Source organism: Anopheles bellator, chromosome 2, assembly GCF_943735745.2.
Source record: "Anopheles bellator chromosome 2, idAnoBellAS_SP24_06.2, whole genome shotgun sequence".
Taxonomy (NCBI): Eukaryota; Metazoa; Arthropoda; class Insecta; order Diptera; family Culicidae; genus Anopheles; species Anopheles bellator.
The window spans coordinates 36,276,216-36,293,700 of NC_071286.1; the positions used below are offsets into that span (position 1 = coordinate 36,276,216).

A 17,485-nucleotide genomic window follows, 5' to 3' on the forward strand; every position below is an offset into this window, starting at 1 on the left:
CGGGTTGAATCCGAGAAACCAATCCGAGTTGTTAGAGTTTACGCAATCTGCGTTGCGTAGACTCCGAGGATTCATCAATCAAAGTCGAAAGAATGAGAACTTTTATCAGCTTCTTTACCGCGATCGTTAAAATAGTTCTGCAACGGTAATGTACCTATATTATGGATTATTCGAAAGGTAGTGGATCCTTCTTTGCTATGAAAAATCAAATATTCACGTTTGGCATTGCTTGTACATTTTTAGCGGGAATTGGCTTAGAAAACTACGAAAAAATACAGTTTTTGAACTTTGATAATGTTTTTACACTCATAAGGTTAGATGTTTGTTTAAGGCCATTCCCGCTGCCAGCGCTCGATCCTTCGACGAGAATCCCCAAGGGGATCATTCCAGCAACCACGCTTACGGCCGCCCGGGACATAGAGCGGAAGGCGCCCAGGCGCGTAAGTACGGCTCAGCGCGTTCTTCACCGTTAGAAATAAAATAAATCATAAAGCGTGCCCATCCGAGAATTTGGTGAACACGTTGTGCAAAACATCGTGCAGAGTTTGTGACCCACATACGCGCACAGACAGTCGCGTGGAGTACGCACGCTAATGAAACGTTCAACTTGTTTGCCCGAGACAACCGGTTTCGGTGTCCGGAACATAAATAGAGCATCGCACATCCGCAGTCATCCGCATATAGGAACAGATGGTACAAACAACCTGTACACAGCAGCGGTGTCCGAATAGATAACAGCGCGGTGGTGCAATATCGTTGCCCACCCCACATGAGTTTGGGAACTATAGTAGTTCCTTAATATTTATTTTATGATTGGCGGTAATAATAGATTAATGTCTTCGTTGAAAGTTAGCGTTAAAAAAAATACGTCTGAACGGCTCGGAGATCACTGAAAAACTATTCTTCATTATTTTTTCGAATGCGCGGATAAACTTTTCAAATGAGTATTTGATGATTTCTTTTTCGTACTGCTCGACGTACTGCTCGACATGTTGCTCGACGCGCTTAAATTCGTATTCGTACGACGAGGTCGCTACATGAGAAATCATTTTTTATCGTCGTCCACCGTTGGTTAAATGAACGTTAAGAACGCCTAGCGGCTTAGCAACAACATCCTGATCGATGCCGTAACGTACCTTTTTTTCTCGTGTACAGGCGCGTCCACCATATGGGCCCGTTCGGAGGGCGCGCGACTAACACGTTTCCACTATTTCTGTAAATTCCCTGACAAAGTAAATTCCCGTGTCACGTTTTCGAACCACCCGGGCCGGCCGATCGCAGTATGAGTATTGATGCAGTCAGTACCTAGGGGAACTCGCGCACTGTGCACCGCTCAAGATGACTTAACAATTTCGTGCGAATCAGCTTGCCTTCTCTGTCCGCTTATCAGGCGCAACTCTCGCTCTCCACTGTCGACCTTATCTGTCACGCGCCCCTTTAAGAACAAACGACCGTTACCCATTGCACCAGATTCGTCCGGCCATCTTATCATTCACACTCGATTCGGACCTCCAGCCCAGTTCGTGTGGATGGGCTAATTTAATTCGATTAAAGTCAGTTGCCCGAAACGGGCCACATTCGGGACTGGCCGAAAGCGCGAAACCGAATGCGTGTCCAACGACTCGGTCGATGGTCCAACGGCGGCTCCCAATGGATCAACAGTTCCCAAGCACGCGAAGGTCACTTTATCACTACGCGACGCCGCACGACCACTACCGACCCCTGTGCCCTAACACCAAGGCGCGGAGCGTTCCGCACACTACAGTGTGTAATGATAATTCACACGGAAGAGCTGCTCAGCTAGACAAACAAACAGCTTGCCGTTTGAACCCCGGTGCACACGATTCACGCGTTCAGTCGCTGTGGCGCAACGACGTGAGACAGGTTACGAGTTTAGGGGAAGACGACAACGACTGCAACGACGATGGTCTGGAAGCGTCCCGAAAGCGTGCCCTACCCGTCCGTGTGGCACACGTTCCAGGCAAAGGACACGGACAGTGATCGACTGGTAACATACCGGGTGCAAGATTTGCCAGAAGATCGCTTCGAGGACGCGATCGCACATATGACCGAGCACTTCGCCCACGATGAGCCGACCTGCCGTGCTAAAAGTGAGCCACCACAGCGTACGGTGTACGGTATTCCCCACCCATCGCTAATCACCTGACCGCTTGCCGTCCTTAGATATCGTGGAAGAGAAGCAGAGCATGGACGAGATAGCCGATCTGTGGCGAGAGTTTATCAAGTTCCGGTTGGTGGTCGTGTGCTTCAAGGAGGGTAGCGACGAGATCGCCGGCATGAACATGCTGTACGCGAGCAGCCGGGACGAAAAGGACACGTACAAAGTGAGTACACGGGCACGGTCGCCAGCGGTGTTCCGCACCGCGCTTACTGACCACTTCTGTTTGCGCCGGCCTGCGCACAACCCAACAGCCGAAAGGTGAAATATGGCGTAGCATCTACGATCTGGTCGACTACACCACGAAGCAAGCGGATGTGTTCACGCGGTACCAGGTGTCGCACTATCTGGGGGCGATGGGCCTCTCGGTCGCACCGAAGTACCGTGGCCGTGGCCTGGCGACCGAGATTCTGCGGGCCCGAATCCCACTGTGCAGGGCCGTGGGCTTACCACTAACGTCCACCTGCTTCACGGCCATCGCGTCTCAATCGGCAGCGGCAAAGGCCGGCTTCGAGGAATCGTACGTAGTGTCCTACGACGAGCTGGCGAACGTCGACGAGCGGTTCGTTTTCCCTAACCTAACGACCAAGTACGTGAAAGTTATGTCCAAGCGGGCAGAATAAAAGGGCCTTGCCACACCGGGTATGTAACGTTCGCTGTGTGTATTTATGTAACTTTAGGAAAACCCTCTGTGACGTTCGTGAGCTGCTGCGGGTTAATACATACTGAAAAGTTCCTCAAAGTTCCTCAAAGTTCCTCCTCAGCGTAACGTTTGTTTGCCGAAGCGCAAAGTGCAAGTCCTACAAAAAAACGACATAGTCAGAAAATGCGAGATAAGACCTCACCGTGGAACAGCATGCAATCACAGGGTGCAATTCGCGATAAATCTGTTAATATCCGGCCCTTAGTGTGAGTGGGATGCGCTTCGTGACTTGCATTTCCTTTCCTCGGCCATTAGTTTCAAATAGTCGTGCGAATGCAAAATCAACTCAACCCATGTTTGATACTTCGGTGGCCACTCCTTAGTCCATTGCAATCAAAAGTCGCGCCATCTCGAGATCCTTCGCATCGTCGATCTCCAAGGCGTCGAGTTCTTCCACTTCCACCACCCCGCACCGTTCGTTCTGGAAGGTTCCCTCCTCCATCACCAGCCGCCGGTTGGTGAAGTAAAACATGCCCGTCTCTACCAGCTCCCCGGTCCAATCTTGTCGCCGTGGTCTGGCTTTCGGGTCGAAGTTGAGCGGTTCCAGCAGCCCGCTGAGGTCCATTTTGCGCCACCGCAATTTATAGCTTCGCAGCACACTAAACACACACGGAAGTGCTGGTCCGGTAGGGGAAAGCTGGTGGGCTGCGTTCTCCAGATAGTGTGGCCGCAGCAAGGGAGAAGTGCATTGGATCAGCGCGAAACGATCGATCTCCGGATGCGCTTCCAGAAATTCACGTGTCGCCTCGAGTGACGTTGAATGATCCTGGGCGTGTGTGACGGATCGGGTAAACACTGTTGCACCGTGCCGCTCAGCTTCCCGTGCGATCAGCTCATGATCGGTCGATACCCAGATGTCGTTGAAAACGGACGCCCGTCGGATGGTGTCCAGTGCTCGGCCGAGTAACGTTTCGTTCGGTGCCAGCTCGACGATATTCTTCAGCGGGATGCCTTTCGAACCACCCCGCGCCAGTATGAGGGCAGCGATCGAATCTCTACACGAATGAACGACAGGTGATCAGTTTCAAGCAATTTTTGGCTACCATAACGGTGGACACACACAACTCACCCCCAACTTGAATCGATGCACAAAGCCAGCGTGGCCAGCAGGAAACTTGCACCTAGCATCATCGTTACGTTCTGCGCTCTGACACAGATTGATCTAGATTACCGCTGATTGAAGGCAAGAGAACTCACAAACAGAAAGGGAAACCCGGACCACAGTAGGTCATTTTTCGTACCACTTTTATTAGAGCATTATAGTTGCGCCATGTTAAACTCATCGGCTTTTCGCCATCCGTTTTCTCATGCTATTTTAACTGCTGCTGTTCGTTTACTTGTTTCGTCGTAATAAATTATTAATTGGGTTTTGTTTTTTTTTGCTTTTGCGTTAAACTTCTCTCAATATAGAATATATATATATATATATATATTATCTCAGCATTTTTTGCTTTCTTTTGCTTTGTTTTTGTTGTTGTTTCTTTGCTTGCCTTTTCCCGTTTGCTTTACTACTTACGAGCTCATAAAATAGTTTATGATTAGCCTTCGTTTCCACGATTAGGTTGTTTTATAGAAGGGTAAGCGCAGCTCTGCCTGGTCGCTGTAATTGCATTTCGATATCGCTTTTTGTTTCGATATATTGCTTCCGCATCGGCCGCCTCGTAACACAGGTCTTTGCTGTTGCGCCTTTAAGCACTGATCGTGCAAAGACCAAAGCCGCATCACAAAACCCACCAATTTTATGAGATGAATCGAAACGCGAGAGCACGTGCTTTGTAGGCGATTTGCAAGAAATATCTTCAATTGCTATCCAAACCCATTTTGTACTGGATGATTGGGTTTTGACTCACTTTTCGTTCGCGCGCAGCGTACCTTAAAGTAAGTTTACCTTACACGCAAATCAATGGTATTGTTGAAACGAAGAACAAACAAACGACTTACAGACCAATTGTGAAGCTATACACAAAGATGAGATGATACAAAAAAAAACTTACACATAGAACGGTAGAAGTAATTTTGGTAAGAAACAAACCTTTTGCAAATTAAATACAAAAAAACGCATGCTACCGATTTGTTGTCACCTATTGTTCCGCGCACAGGAACTAAACAAGAAACGGTAACGAAAGGTCTAGGCAGCTAGTAACTCGTTGGAACCCCGGGCTATTCTAGCTTTGAAATCTACTAACACGCTCGAGCGCAAATGAACGAAACGTGACTCCACATGTCATGCCAGTTTCTCGCTTCGATGATGATAACAGTGTTCGAGAGCAATCATTATTTATTCGCCCTTTTCACTCAACTCTCGCAACTACCCTTCCAACGCATGATAGATTCACTCTGCGTTTGCTCACATTTGTTTTTTTTTACACTTGTGAATTCAGAATTGTTTCTTAAGCGTTGCTTGCTTCTGCTAGCACGCGCATTGACTTGGCTTGTGATAACTTTGCTTTTCAACGTTGCTTGTTTATTTGTTGCTGATACGCGCCTTCGCATATGGAGAACTGAATTTGAGTGAAACTTTTACTTCTCCTCACGGTCCCGGTGCATTTCGCATTTTGAAAAGCATTCAAGTTTATGTGACCCAACGACGGGTTTGTAATGCGTTAGGGTGTGATGTTTTACTTTCCATTTTAGCAGTATCAGAGGAGTTTGCGTGAGCCAAGAATGGTCATAGTATAGAAAGTTTACAATTTTAATCTATTGCGACGCCAAATGCATAATTTGACATTAACAAAAGTGAATTCTAACACCGTTGCTAAGAAGGCTTCTTCGTCTCCACCATAGCAACCAGACCATGTATGTTGGTGTAGATGTGTTATTTATGCTATTATGACATATCGCGTTCTGTTCGTGATTCAGCACTATTGGTTTGCATACAAACATCAAACAATTGCTTTTCTGATTCAATCGCATACTTACATACTGGGATACTGGGTAACTTTTCGCCTGTGCACAATAAAATCGGAACTCGCTTGCCGAAACGGGTTGACTGCGAATGCTGTATTCGTAGATTGTAAGTGTTCTACTTTGGAAATGAAAAATACGATTCGAAGCTGCCAAAAAATCAACGGCCAAAGTTATTGACTTTTTCGAACCATTGAGCTTAAAAGCTTATGCCGTGAACAATATCACAAAAGCGTACCAGCAGAATGGATACCTGTCCATTCCGTGTACTACTTCTGCAGTGATCGTCGATACCGCACGGAGATTTGATCCAATAAAGAAACGATTGTACGAATCTTGAACCTGTATGAATGTAAACATCTTTCTCACCCTAGCTCTTCAAACCATGTACGCTACGCTGGCCGTATCCATATGCTGAATCAACGTGCGCATAAACGTCATCTCTTTGCGGGCATTCTCGAGGATCACTTTTGGATCCTGCGACTGGCATCGGAGCAGATTCGGCGCAAACACCATCGCCAGGTTCGACGAATCCATCTTCGTGTTGGCAACGACATCCGGCAGTGCAAACTGTTGCAGGAAGTGTATCAAAAACGTCAAAACCTAAAAGTCAAACCAAATCGAGCATTGTAACTATGGGTAATTATGGCAATAAATTCGAAAAAACTACGCACCAATCGGTTGATCTTTGGTAACTTTTCTACAATGGCCGCCGCCTCCGCTGGGTCCTCCGTTTGGACGCACTCGTCGTACAGTTCATCCGGTATCAGAGGATCATACAGTTCACGGTACCACAGCTTTAGCAAACTAGCCGGAGCGTGAGCGTCTAGCGGGTACGAATAATATTAGGAAATGCTATCGTTAGCCGTTCGATTTACCCTCAGTTCGATTGCCTTACCCATCGTTCCCTTGTTTTCCGGAAATTCCCAACGATCGATCCGATTCTTCAGCATGTTAACTTCATCCACATCCGCCGGTACACGAAAAATGCCTTCGGTCTGTTTTCCGCTCAACAGCAACACCTGATGTGCAAAAAAAACAGGAAAACGGAATAAGGACGGTTTACTCGATTATTCCTGTAGATGGAAGCAATAAAGCGGAACGAAGCAAATTACCTGTTCGGAAAGCGTCGTTTGAATCCACGGTAGTTGCCGATCGGGGAAGCGTTCCCTCTGCAGCTCCATCACCTCCTGAAGCGTATTGCCGAACATACTGTCGCGGAAGATTTGCTCCCGCGCTTGATTGATGTCGTCTTCGGTTGGCCGTTTGGCCTGCTTCCGGCCCGAGCTGCCGATGCGATCTAGGCGTCTGCATGCGATCGTAGCGTAGTGTGAAATCTGCACGTGGATCGGCCATTTGCCGACCTCCGGGAAGCTCGTGGCAAACGACGGATCCCGATGCCGGTTAATGTAGCCCAGCAGTGCTGGTTGAAACGTCGGCGATGGTGGCACGAACGAAAGGCAGATCGCCATCAGCTCCCAGCCACGGATCAGCGAATCGCGGCTGGGGTTTTCCGTCGTTTGACGGCACATCTGAATGTAGAGCTCGTCACGTAGCTGCGCCTGTGCCATCGCCATCGTTACAATGTCGATCGCCACCGAGTTAAGGCTCATACCGATTCGCGCCTTACGATCACCCATGTAGATCTGCACCAGCTTGAACAGATCGGTGGCCATCTTCTTACCCGCTTTATCCCGTGCTAGCGACAACATTGGCCGGCTGATCGCGTTCGACGTCCAACTGAGCATATCCCTCACGGACGATTTCTTCCGGAAGATCCCCTTCGAGTGTAAGTTCAGGTTGTCCTGGGCGAACTTCTCAATGTCGCACTCTTTAAGCAGCGCCATCTCCGCTATCTTGCCATTGCTGCCCGACACTGGACTGTGGCCCAGCGAGAGATTATCTTGGAAGCGTTGCAGCAGCGTGGCTTTGGTGAGTTTTTGTTGTTGCTGCTGTCCTGCGATCCCTAGCTGTTGGTGCTGGTGCTGCTGTTGTTGTTGTTGTTGCTGCTGCTGTTTCTGTCCAGCCATCTGCTGTAGGTAGGAAGTTTTCGAGCCGAACGTCCCAATGCCACCTAATCGGCTACTGTCGTTCGATGTGCCACGATCGAGGGCATCGGCGGGTCCCACCACATCGTGTTTGGGGGCCTGGAATGCTGACGACGGGTATTTGTGTAGCGGCGGATGATTCTTGACCGGGCTGTAGATCTGATCTGGAATGCTCTCCAACTTGGCAGTGACCTCCTCGGATCTGTGGAACGCACGAAACAAAAATTAATCATCAACCACCCTGCAATTGCGAATGGTGTCGGTGCGGTGCCCTTACATGTCCTCCTTTTCTTCGCGGTCACCGAAATTGAACTCAAAGTTGTAGTACGAAACGCCACCGTCCTGTGCGTGTCGGGCACCGTACTCCTCGTACGGGTAGTGTGCCAGATAATCGCCGTGCCCATCGGAGTGATCCGAGTCTTCGTTGTCAGGCTCGTGGCCGGAGAACGAGTGCTCCGATTGACTGTCGGAGTGGAAGGAATCCGAGTCTAACTCACCGAAACCGTACGAGCCGGACAGTTTCGCCTGCTCCAGTATGTAGTGCTGCAGCGGAAGTAAATGTTCCTGCATTTCCTGTTGTTTGCCAAGGAAGTGAAAAAAACAATCGTCATGAAACAGCCACGGGAACATTATTAAAATGCCCGAATCCTAACTTACCTTATCCCAATTGCAGTACAACGGCGAGGTGTTGCCATTGTCGTAATCAAAATCGAACCCAGTACCGGCACCACCACCGTGACCACCGTGGCCACCGTGGCCGCCGTGATTGTTGTAGTTCCGGGACTTTTTCATCCCGTGCTTCGCCGTTGACGAGCTGTTCGAGGCGACGGTCTGCGTCGATCCGGATCCCGGTTTCTTTTCGAGCGTTTGTTCGTGCTGCCGCAGCATTTCCTTGTTGTGCCGCTCAAGATTCGGTTGATTGAGATTGAGCGAAAATTGATCCTTTCCACCGGGCACCGAGCTGTTGTCGCCCTGGAGGCCTGGCTGCTTGCCCCTGTTTGGTGGCGGTTGTTCTAGCAGATGACTAGAGGAGGAGGCTGCCGAGCCACCGCCAATACCGCCACCGCTCGCTAGGTACGGCGATTGCTTGCCCCCGAGCGAAACCGCCCCCGGCGAAATCTTGCCCGGTCGCTGGTCGAGCCGCACCTTGTCCAGATACTTGTCCGGCATTCCAGCGCCACCGCCACCACCGTCCGCATTGCCAAACTTTGGCTCGTTCTCGGATGCGTTGTTGCTATTGCTCGCTTTGTGACTAGATTTACTGTTGCTGCTGCCGGTGCTCTGTTGCTGGTAACTGCTGCCGGGCGATGGTGGCGCCAGCTCCACGGACAGTGCCGAAGGACGCTGCACTTTGGCCTGTTGCTGCTGCTGCTGCTGCTGGGGTGGACTGAGTGGACTTTGTGGACTAGAATCGCTCGACTGTTTCTGCTGCTGCAAGGGAGATTTGGACGAGGACGAGTGGCGACGCCGGCTAAGGGGCGTATTTTCAACCGACTTGAAGTACTTCTCGTGCATCGAATCGTCACTGCCTCCTCCACCAGCACCAGCACCACCACCTCCACCGGTTCCGGCACCTCCATTGCCTTCGAAACTTCCCTTACGATGCGATCCCCCGGAAGAGTGGTGGCTGCCACCACTTCCGGTCGGTCCACCTGCACCGTACGGTCGACCAGACGTTGGTGTTCCGTGGGCACTCGATCCACCGACGCCACCACTGGTGATTCCAGCCGACGACAAGAAGCTTCCGGAACGTGTCAGTGCGATCGACGATGCGGCAGGATCTGTAACAAACCGATGCTATTAGTATTGCAACACCCGTGAGTCCCGTACGGTACTTACTTCCACCATAGTCGAAGCTTTCGTGCTTGGACACCATTCCTCCAGCGCCCAGGTTTCCCTCCTTCGAGGATGATTTCGATGAACCAACTCCGGCTCCTCCGTCGTGCATGAACTTTTTCTTGAACTGTGGCGTACTCATCGAGTGCGATGGAGACGAAAGACTTCCACCGCCACCACCGGCCAGGTCCGACGAGTTCGACACCGAGTAGGACAGCATCTGGTGGTGCGGCGGTGGCAACGCGGGCGTATGGTGTAGGGAAGACAGGGTGGCCAGCTTTTCGGTGCTACTGATGGACGATGCTGCTGTCGCTGGTGCTCCGGTCGAAGGTGAAGGAACTATCACCGAGTGGGGAATGTTGTGTGAGCTGGAGCTTTCCTGCAGCATCCGGTAGCTGTTGAGAGAGAAAGAGAGACGAGCGACGGGTCAAGAGAGTGAGTGGAAGCAAACGACTCCACGGAATGCCCCGTAAATGTAATGACGAGGATTAGCAGCGCGTATGATCATGATCCACACCGCATTACCGGTACTCGGGTCCACGCTAAATGATGACGAATGAGATGGGAGGTTAGATTCCATTACTTTTATCCAGATCTCGCGAGATATACAGATGACAACTAGACGGGTTAGGGAATTGAGGGATTGGAATTGACATTAACAGGGATTCGATTTGCCAGATAGGCAGAGGAGATGCGAAATGCTACAACACGACACAGGTCTACTACGTGATCTACGACGGTGAGAAGGTAAAATCGGAATGAGAGAGCACATGAACTGCAGGAACTGCGGAGTTAGAAGCAAAATACAAAAACATACACTTATGCTAAGCACCAAAAAACCGTGCAAATGCCAACACCATGCGCGCGCGGTCCCAATGGCCGCGAGAAGATGCGTTATTCTTTACTCTAGGAGCAGGAGCTGGACCGCTCAGGACACTAGGGACTGGCAACACTAAATATTATTCTCCTATTGCTTAATTTTTAATGTGCAAGCATCAGGCAGTACGAGAGCTCTGATTTTGGCAAACTCTAACGTTTTATTCATGCCACTATGCAACCGTTGAGACTTGAACTCATGCCTTCCCAATCATTCACTTTTATGGTGTTTCATGCTACAATTGACCGCTTGAGCTTGGAAGAACGCAACCAAAGATCGGACCGATAGTCCCGTTGGCCAGTCCCTTTATGTCCGGAGCAGTGCACACCCGCGGGACCCGTGTGTCTCATGCACTTACCCACTACTACTGTCGACATTGTGCTTTCTACTACCCGTACCACCTGCGACACCACCAGCACCACCACCGCCGGGGCCGTGGCCACCACCGTTGGTGCCGTAGCCACTGGAACCGCCGCTGCCGTACCGCAGAAGACTGCCGCCCGTCGAAGACTCGGGGACACTGCTGTCGGCGGTCCCGTGCAATCGGCGGTAACTGTTCGAAAGGCTACCGTCCGTCGATCGGATCGATCCCCGCTCCGGGTGGTTCCGCTGCTGGGAGGAGTAATGATGGTGTGGGTGGTGCTGGTGGTGGTGGTGATGATTGGTGACACCGATCGCCGGCTGATGGTAGCGCTGGCTGCTGCGCATCGATCCTGACGACAGCAGCGGCGGCGGTGGTGGTGGTGCCATACTCCCATCCGCACCACACCCGCCCCGACCGCCGCCACCGCCACTGCACGGTAGCGGGTGATGTCCGTGTCTGCAAAATTTGTGCGAATCCAGCCGACCGATCGACGAGTGGCTGCCATCAGTCAGTGGCGAGGTAATGATTTTCGGCGGCAACCTGCTTTGAAGTGTTCGTGGGTGGTCGTGTGTGAGTGTATGTGTGTGGGGGGCGCGCAAAGTGGCCAGTCCGGGGGTTCCGTGCAGCGACGACAGAGATCAATCGTGCGATCGATTTTATTTGCAATTTATTGAAGCATACCCAATTTGTTGCCGAGGTGTTTTGTGGCGGAAAAACAGAGATTGGTGAGGCAAAAACGTGTGCCCAGTAAGCAAGGCAAGGCAAGCGACGGGGCACGCAGTTACCGGGGGCGGCCGCGAAAGCCACAAGCGGAAACGATCGCATGAGCGTGTTTATGCCGGCACAGTACGATCGGATCGGCAACGTTGGCGCGCAATCAGCAACAAGTTCAGCAAATAGTAAATAAGTCAAACAAATGCAATACCAAATCATAGAATTTGCCAATCATACGCACACAAGCAATATCGGTAGTTCATACAGAGGAACAGTGAGAGGGAGAGAGCGATAGAGAGCATTGTTGGACGTACACATTAAAAAAGGAATTTACAGGGTTGTCAACAAAATACGATCAAACAGTACCATATCAGCGGGTCAGGGAATCGACGAGAATACGCCATCGTACAAGGAAGGATGATCGTCGGGAAGGCCGCCAAGTAGGGCACGGAACACCGAACACGTGTACGAATGCGATGGGTGGGATAAGGAAGCGTGCAAAAAAAGAGAAAGAAAAAACATAAAAAACTGAGCATTTAAAATGTAGAATAGAAAACAAATACAATACACAACACAGCGCGCAGGTTTGAGGTGGGTCAAAGTGGCACAACGTTACGCGAAATCACAGTAAGCAAAGAGCGCGCATTCCCCAGGCCGGGGATTGCGTCTCTTGGAATTGGGAGTCTTGCTCGACGCTGCTATATTACACCACAGGTACACAAGGACATCCGCATCCGTGGTTACGCGGTACGGAGGGGGTTACGTGGTCAAGCGGAAGAGAAAGCCAAGCAAACACCAATCCACGTCCTCGTACCTGTGCTGCAGGCTGTGTCTTCCTTGGGGGCTGGCCAGGAGTTCGCTGTTGCTGCGCTGGTCGAGCGGACCGCCGCCTCCGCGCCGATGGCCGGAACTCGAGCTCCGATGGTGATGGTCGCGGTCCCGGTAATCCGTCACGCCCGTCGCCGTCCGATGGCCGCAAGACTTGCCCACCGTTCCGCTGCCGCCACCGACACCGCCACCGCCGCCGCCCAACTTCGTGGGGCCGATGGAACCCAAACTTCCGAGACCGGCGCCGGCGCCGCCACTACTGCCGCCGCTGCCGCCACTGCCATGGTGGTGATGATGGTGGTGATGGTGGTGCGGCAGTGTGCCGCCCTCTTTGCGATCGCTCGGATCCGTGTTCTGCTTCAGCGTCTGCAGCTTGGCCAGCGGGATAATATCACAGTTCTGCGGCCGGTGCCACACCGTCTTCTGTGAGGCAACGTTGTAGTAGTAGAACCGGCATGTGTTCGTGTCGAACAGCTCCCACCACTGCGACGCATCGGTACGCTTTATGTTGACACCCTGTGGTAGGGAGATATGGAAGAGCAGAAAGAACACATCGTATGTATTAGAAAACCGATCTTTAGAAAAGAAATTAGAAGTCAGAAATCTGTAACTTTTGTTCTTTGGTTCGACCGATTTCTTCGCCATCAGCTATAATTTTCCAGACCCGACGAATGGTGACGAATTGTACCAATCAAATCAAATAACAAAAATGTCAGTGCAAACATGGACCCAATAGAAACAATAAGAATGCCGCAGCAAAACGATCAATAGGAACAGGCGTTTTTTGGTAACATAAATTTAAGATAATTGAAGGCTCGAGATGGTCGCGAACCTTACAACGGAACGAATTAGAGTCCTTTCAACAACTACTGCCAACTTCAGCAAGGACATGAATCCGAAATTAGAATCAGTTAGAACATACATTTTGTGATTTTTTAATTAGAAAAAGAATTGAAAAAAACTACCAATAGAGGCAGTAGTTTAAGCATAACATGATTTACACAGTAGTTTACCAATTATTAGCAGTCTTATTAGCTAAACTATTTTGGCAGAAAACGCGACCTACTCCCGACACTCATTATATCCGTCATCAAAACCTAAACTACTCAAACTTATCCAATCGAAGAGATTTGGACGATACAACGTTCTGCACCTTTTTTTTATTTTTGTCGATTTAAATTAGTACTTTTTACTTTTACGTGCTTAAATAACCACCACGGGGAGAAGGTTTAGGATAGTATTTTCAGTTGTATTGTTGATAAGATTTGAGTATGTGATGTTTGTTGTTTTTTTAATTGGGCTTCATCTCGGCTTTTGACTTGAGTATTTTGTCAATGTGCTTTCTTACGCAATTCATTCGTATTAAAGAAGTATCAGTATGAGGCTTTGGAAAACAAGTATTAATTCTTATGCTCAGTTTTGGCTTTTCAGTAAAACAGTGCATAGTGCGAAACATTGTTTCGGATTTTATGCTATTGTTCCACAAAATTATGGTATTGCATATGTCAGTGCAGTTATTACGAATACGTCGTGTGCTGGGGCAACGAGTAAAGCAAATGACTTCTAATTTTGATTTGATATAAAATTAGTGTAAGAAGTACATAACACATCGAATAATCAAGTAGACAGTAGACACCGGCATACAAATTACGAAAGCATGATAGAGACGGTTGTTTTGGGAAAACTCGTGTCCAAAGTTCAATCGGTTCTTAGATCAATAGCGGGTATTCGGTTCGCGACAATCTTTCGAATGCCCAACGTAAAGGACCCAATGGACGTCCTTACAAAAAAAATTTGAGCACATCAGCAACAAGATCCAGTACTTTCGAGAAACTCAATTAGTAAACCTATAAATCTAGCAAAATGTCTCGTGCGACGATCGAACAGCTCTGTGAACTGTGCGACGCACTCTTACGCCATCCCCGGGCGATGTGAAACATCATAAATTGATCCAATAATTTAATGGCTTGCAATCATAAACGTGTGCCGCCTTTCCCGTCTTACGAGTGGTGTGTTGCAATCGCGCACTCTAATGGATCTGCACACGCCACCCCCATCATCTCGTGCCGTTTCATCGATCATTGCCCTCCTATGCTCCGATTACGACAAGCGATGATGACGATGATGCTACACACGCTGGAATCTGAAGCACATTTTCATCACCCACACTCGCCGTCGATCAGCGCGAAAAGGTGACGAGTGTGTCTCTCGCATGCCATTATTGGTTGAACCGCGATGATCGGCACTGGCCAATCGAGGTGCAAAAATGTGCTGAGCTTAGCGGGATTGAGCCGCGCCATCAAGACACAGAAAATCGGTGTGCAAAATATAATGTCCCTCTCATTACCGCTAGGCGTGGTGTGGCCTGGCCGCCACCACCACCCATCGCCGACCATTTTATGCTGCCGTTTCGGTGAACCTCCTTCCTACAAACGGTGGCCGCGATCGGAGACGAATACAAAGTGTACCGGCGGCGGACAAACAGCGAAATGCAGGTTTGCATAAGAAAACATAACTTCACCCAGACCCCGGTCCGTTCGCTCTCTTCGGGCGACAATATAACCTGGACATGTGGACAGCCAAGAAAAAGCATAAAACAAAACGTGGCCAACATTTGTGTGCTTCTGAAGCGAACGTGGCCCCTGGCTCGCAGCCAGGCTAACGGAATAGCGCGCCTCGGAATGAAATCTGCATACCGTAGAAATGCAAACACCCAAAGGAGAGACCTACAAAACTGAACCACCACCCCCCGCGTCTTACGAGGACTTGAGTCCACTTGAGTACTTTCTTCTGCTTCGAAGGTGGAATTCCGTTACGCCCGTCAAGGCTGATCAGATGTGACTGCCAGTTTTCATATCACATCTCCTCAGTTTCCCTCACCGGAACCACCGGATCCGACGGCTTTTCGTGTCAACTTCGACTCCACACTGGTTAAGGTGTTCCACCTTAGAATCTATGGAATGCCTTCGGTTAGCCTTTCGGAGCGCGCACAGGTGACCGGCAACGAAATGATCACCATATTTCTGCACCCTGGGCGGGCCCCCTTCGTAGTGTAGAAAAATTAGGCGGCTCATCAGTGACCCCCGCCGAAGCGCGACTTGACCATTACTACTCGCGGCCCACCCGGAAGACCGGGTTTAGCTGCTGCTGCTACTGCTGCAGGGCCGGCGGTGACCTGGTCCAGTTTCCAGTTGGCAAACTAATTTGATTACTCAAGAAAGGTTGTCCAGCAGCGGAGGTTCGAGTCCGAGAGCCGCCTGCCCTAATTGGTGGCGGCGAAGATGAGAAATGCACGCAGCTCCGAGAGAAAGAGAGAGATTGAAAATAAACGCTCCTCTGCGTTAAGCGCGTTGATGGATATGTTTGCCACAGTTAACAATCGTTGTAAATCAGGCGAAGCGACGTAACGAACTGAATTGCCTGCCAAATTGAATTACTTACTATTTGTAACGAAATTGAACGTGAATTATGTGGCGATAATTGCTGCGGATCACAGCATGGCTAACGAACCGATCTCTTCACATGGTCCCGCCGCCGTCTGGGAGTTGCGCGGATTTTTGGCGCAACTAGACTCTCTAAGTCGCGAAACTCTCTAAGTCGCTAGATACAGTATAGGAACGGCTGTGCGCGGTATACGTTTCGCGAGGATCCGGTGGGCTGATCATGTCATGAGAAGGGCACACGGGAGTCCCTCGGTTAAGAGGGTGTAACGGGTTGGCCAATGAAGGCACTTGATCGCGAGTGATGACACGAGCCTTAGGGGCAGTGTCGAGGACCACTTGACGGTTGTAGTGCCGAAAAAGTAAATGGGTCAAAACAACGTCACAGTTTTTTGCCATTGATTTTCAATTATAGTTTGTGTTCTCTGGATGGTTCTTCCTCACTTCTCGGAGTTTTACAGGCTGTTAATTTCAGAATTCTTTAGCTTTTTGTAGTGGTTAATCGTATGCTGCTTAATTTGGTCAGGACCTTCCTGTTGAAATCACTTATGTACAACGTTTGTGGCCTCGTATCAAACTATCAAAAAGTTGCTGACCATGTCCAGGTGCCGATCACCGATTGGCTTCCCATTAAGACATTCCATTAAGAGCGTCCATTTGAAAGGCGGACATTCCATTTATCGACTGATCCAATAGCAATTAATGTTACAGAGCAACGTTTTGAAGCAGTAAGAAATCCCTCCCAGTAGAGGCGTCATGCCACATTGACGGCCAAGAAATGATCCTTCCGGTCAAATAATTTGTATTTTTTTCAAATTGGAAATTCTCCACGCCAAACAACCAGCTACGAACAAGACCCCGAACTCTGATTTTTTTATATGTTCATTTTAACTCAAAAATTAACAGTGTCCCTGTTGCTGGTTACAACCACAATACTTCATTGCCGTAATGTGCCTACAGCAAAATATCGATTTTGCGTAACCAAGTCACCGACCCTGCGCTCCAGAGAGGTTTCCCGTTGTGTGATGGACGACTTCCGCCGGTCTGTTGATAGGTTCGACCGAGAGAGAGAGAGAGCAGAAATGCATAAAACGGTGCCGCCGCCAGCAACGCAATGCAATACACGCTCCTTTGCGCAACAACGTTCGGCCGGCCGGGAGGCGCTCCACTCTGCGCTTAGTCTCCGGAAGTGTCTCCTTTTAAATCAGACTCACGTTTCACGCAAACATCGTGTCCGCCGCGGTTTTATGCTACTGATGAGACCGTGGCTCGTGCGGCCCCACCAATTTCTCGCTGTGCACTGTCGGGTCGGGGAGAACCACATCTGACACGCATCGGTAATATTTCGTCGTGTGGCCAAACCTGACCCGTCAGGCACCTTTTAGGATCATTTTGGAAACGAAAAAAGAAACGAAGAAAATTTGGGATCGTAACACCCTAAAAAGCGGAACGAACATGAGTAGCACCCGCACCCGCATCGGCCTCGAACTTTCGAATGTATATTCTTAAGTGTCACACACGCCTTATTGTTCCCCATTGTCACCCTCGCGAGACCACAACAAGCTGCACTTCCACCGGAAGCGGAGCGAACA

General features: G+C 49.7%; 4 protein-coding genes across 4 annotated transcripts in view; 1 reads left to right on the forward strand and 3 right to left on the reverse strand.

The window, feature by feature from the left end:
- Positions 1 to 1,497, reverse strand: part of LOC131211329 (uncharacterized) — a 2,852-nt gene extending 1,355 nt beyond the window's left edge. Inside the window, exon 1 of the mRNA XM_058204752.1 lies at positions 1,137 to 1,497. The gene's annotated coding sequence lies outside the window, so the exon portion shown is untranslated. The remainder of the gene's footprint in view (positions 1 to 1,136) is intronic.
- A 285-nt stretch (positions 1,498 to 1,782) lies between these two features.
- LOC131211330 (uncharacterized) lies at positions 1,783 to 6,457 on the forward strand. The gene is made up of 4 exons (XM_058204754.1): positions 1,783 to 2,111; positions 2,185 to 2,345; positions 2,434 to 2,821; positions 6,161 to 6,457. The coding sequence occupies exons 1-3, from the start codon at positions 1,925 to 1,927 to the stop codon at positions 2,800 to 2,802; spliced, it is 717 nt and encodes a 238-aa protein (XP_058060737.1). The 5' UTR covers positions 1,783 to 1,924; the 3' UTR covers positions 2,803 to 2,821; positions 6,161 to 6,457.
- On the reverse strand, positions 3,184 to 4,024 carry LOC131211328 (N-acylneuraminate cytidylyltransferase A). Its single transcript, XM_058204751.1, has 2 exons — positions 3,952 to 4,024; positions 3,184 to 3,877 (listed from the first exon to the last, which is right to left on the reverse strand). The coding sequence occupies exons 1-2, from the start codon at positions 4,011 to 4,013 to the stop codon at positions 3,202 to 3,204; spliced, it is 738 nt and encodes a 245-aa protein (XP_058060734.1). The 5' UTR covers positions 4,014 to 4,024; the 3' UTR covers positions 3,184 to 3,201.
- The window catches only part of LOC131211327 (hornerin), a 31,463-nt gene continuing 18,103 nt past the window's right edge, over positions 4,126 to 17,485 (reverse strand). The window contains exons 3-11 of the mRNA XM_058204750.1: positions 12,440 to 12,969; positions 10,906 to 11,451; positions 9,674 to 10,065; positions 8,492 to 9,615; positions 8,112 to 8,407; positions 6,902 to 8,036; positions 6,685 to 6,808; positions 6,461 to 6,612; positions 4,126 to 6,389 (exon numbers count right to left, since the gene is read on the reverse strand). Of these exons, the coding sequence (XP_058060733.1) occupies positions 6,165 to 6,389; positions 6,461 to 6,612; positions 6,685 to 6,808; positions 6,902 to 8,036; positions 8,112 to 8,407; positions 8,492 to 9,615; positions 9,674 to 10,065; positions 10,906 to 11,451; positions 12,440 to 12,969 (4,524 nt within the window). The 3' untranslated portion in view covers positions 4,126 to 6,164. The remainder of the gene's footprint in view (positions 6,390 to 6,460; positions 6,613 to 6,684; positions 6,809 to 6,901; positions 8,037 to 8,111; positions 8,408 to 8,491; positions 9,616 to 9,673; positions 10,066 to 10,905; positions 11,452 to 12,439; positions 12,970 to 17,485) is intronic.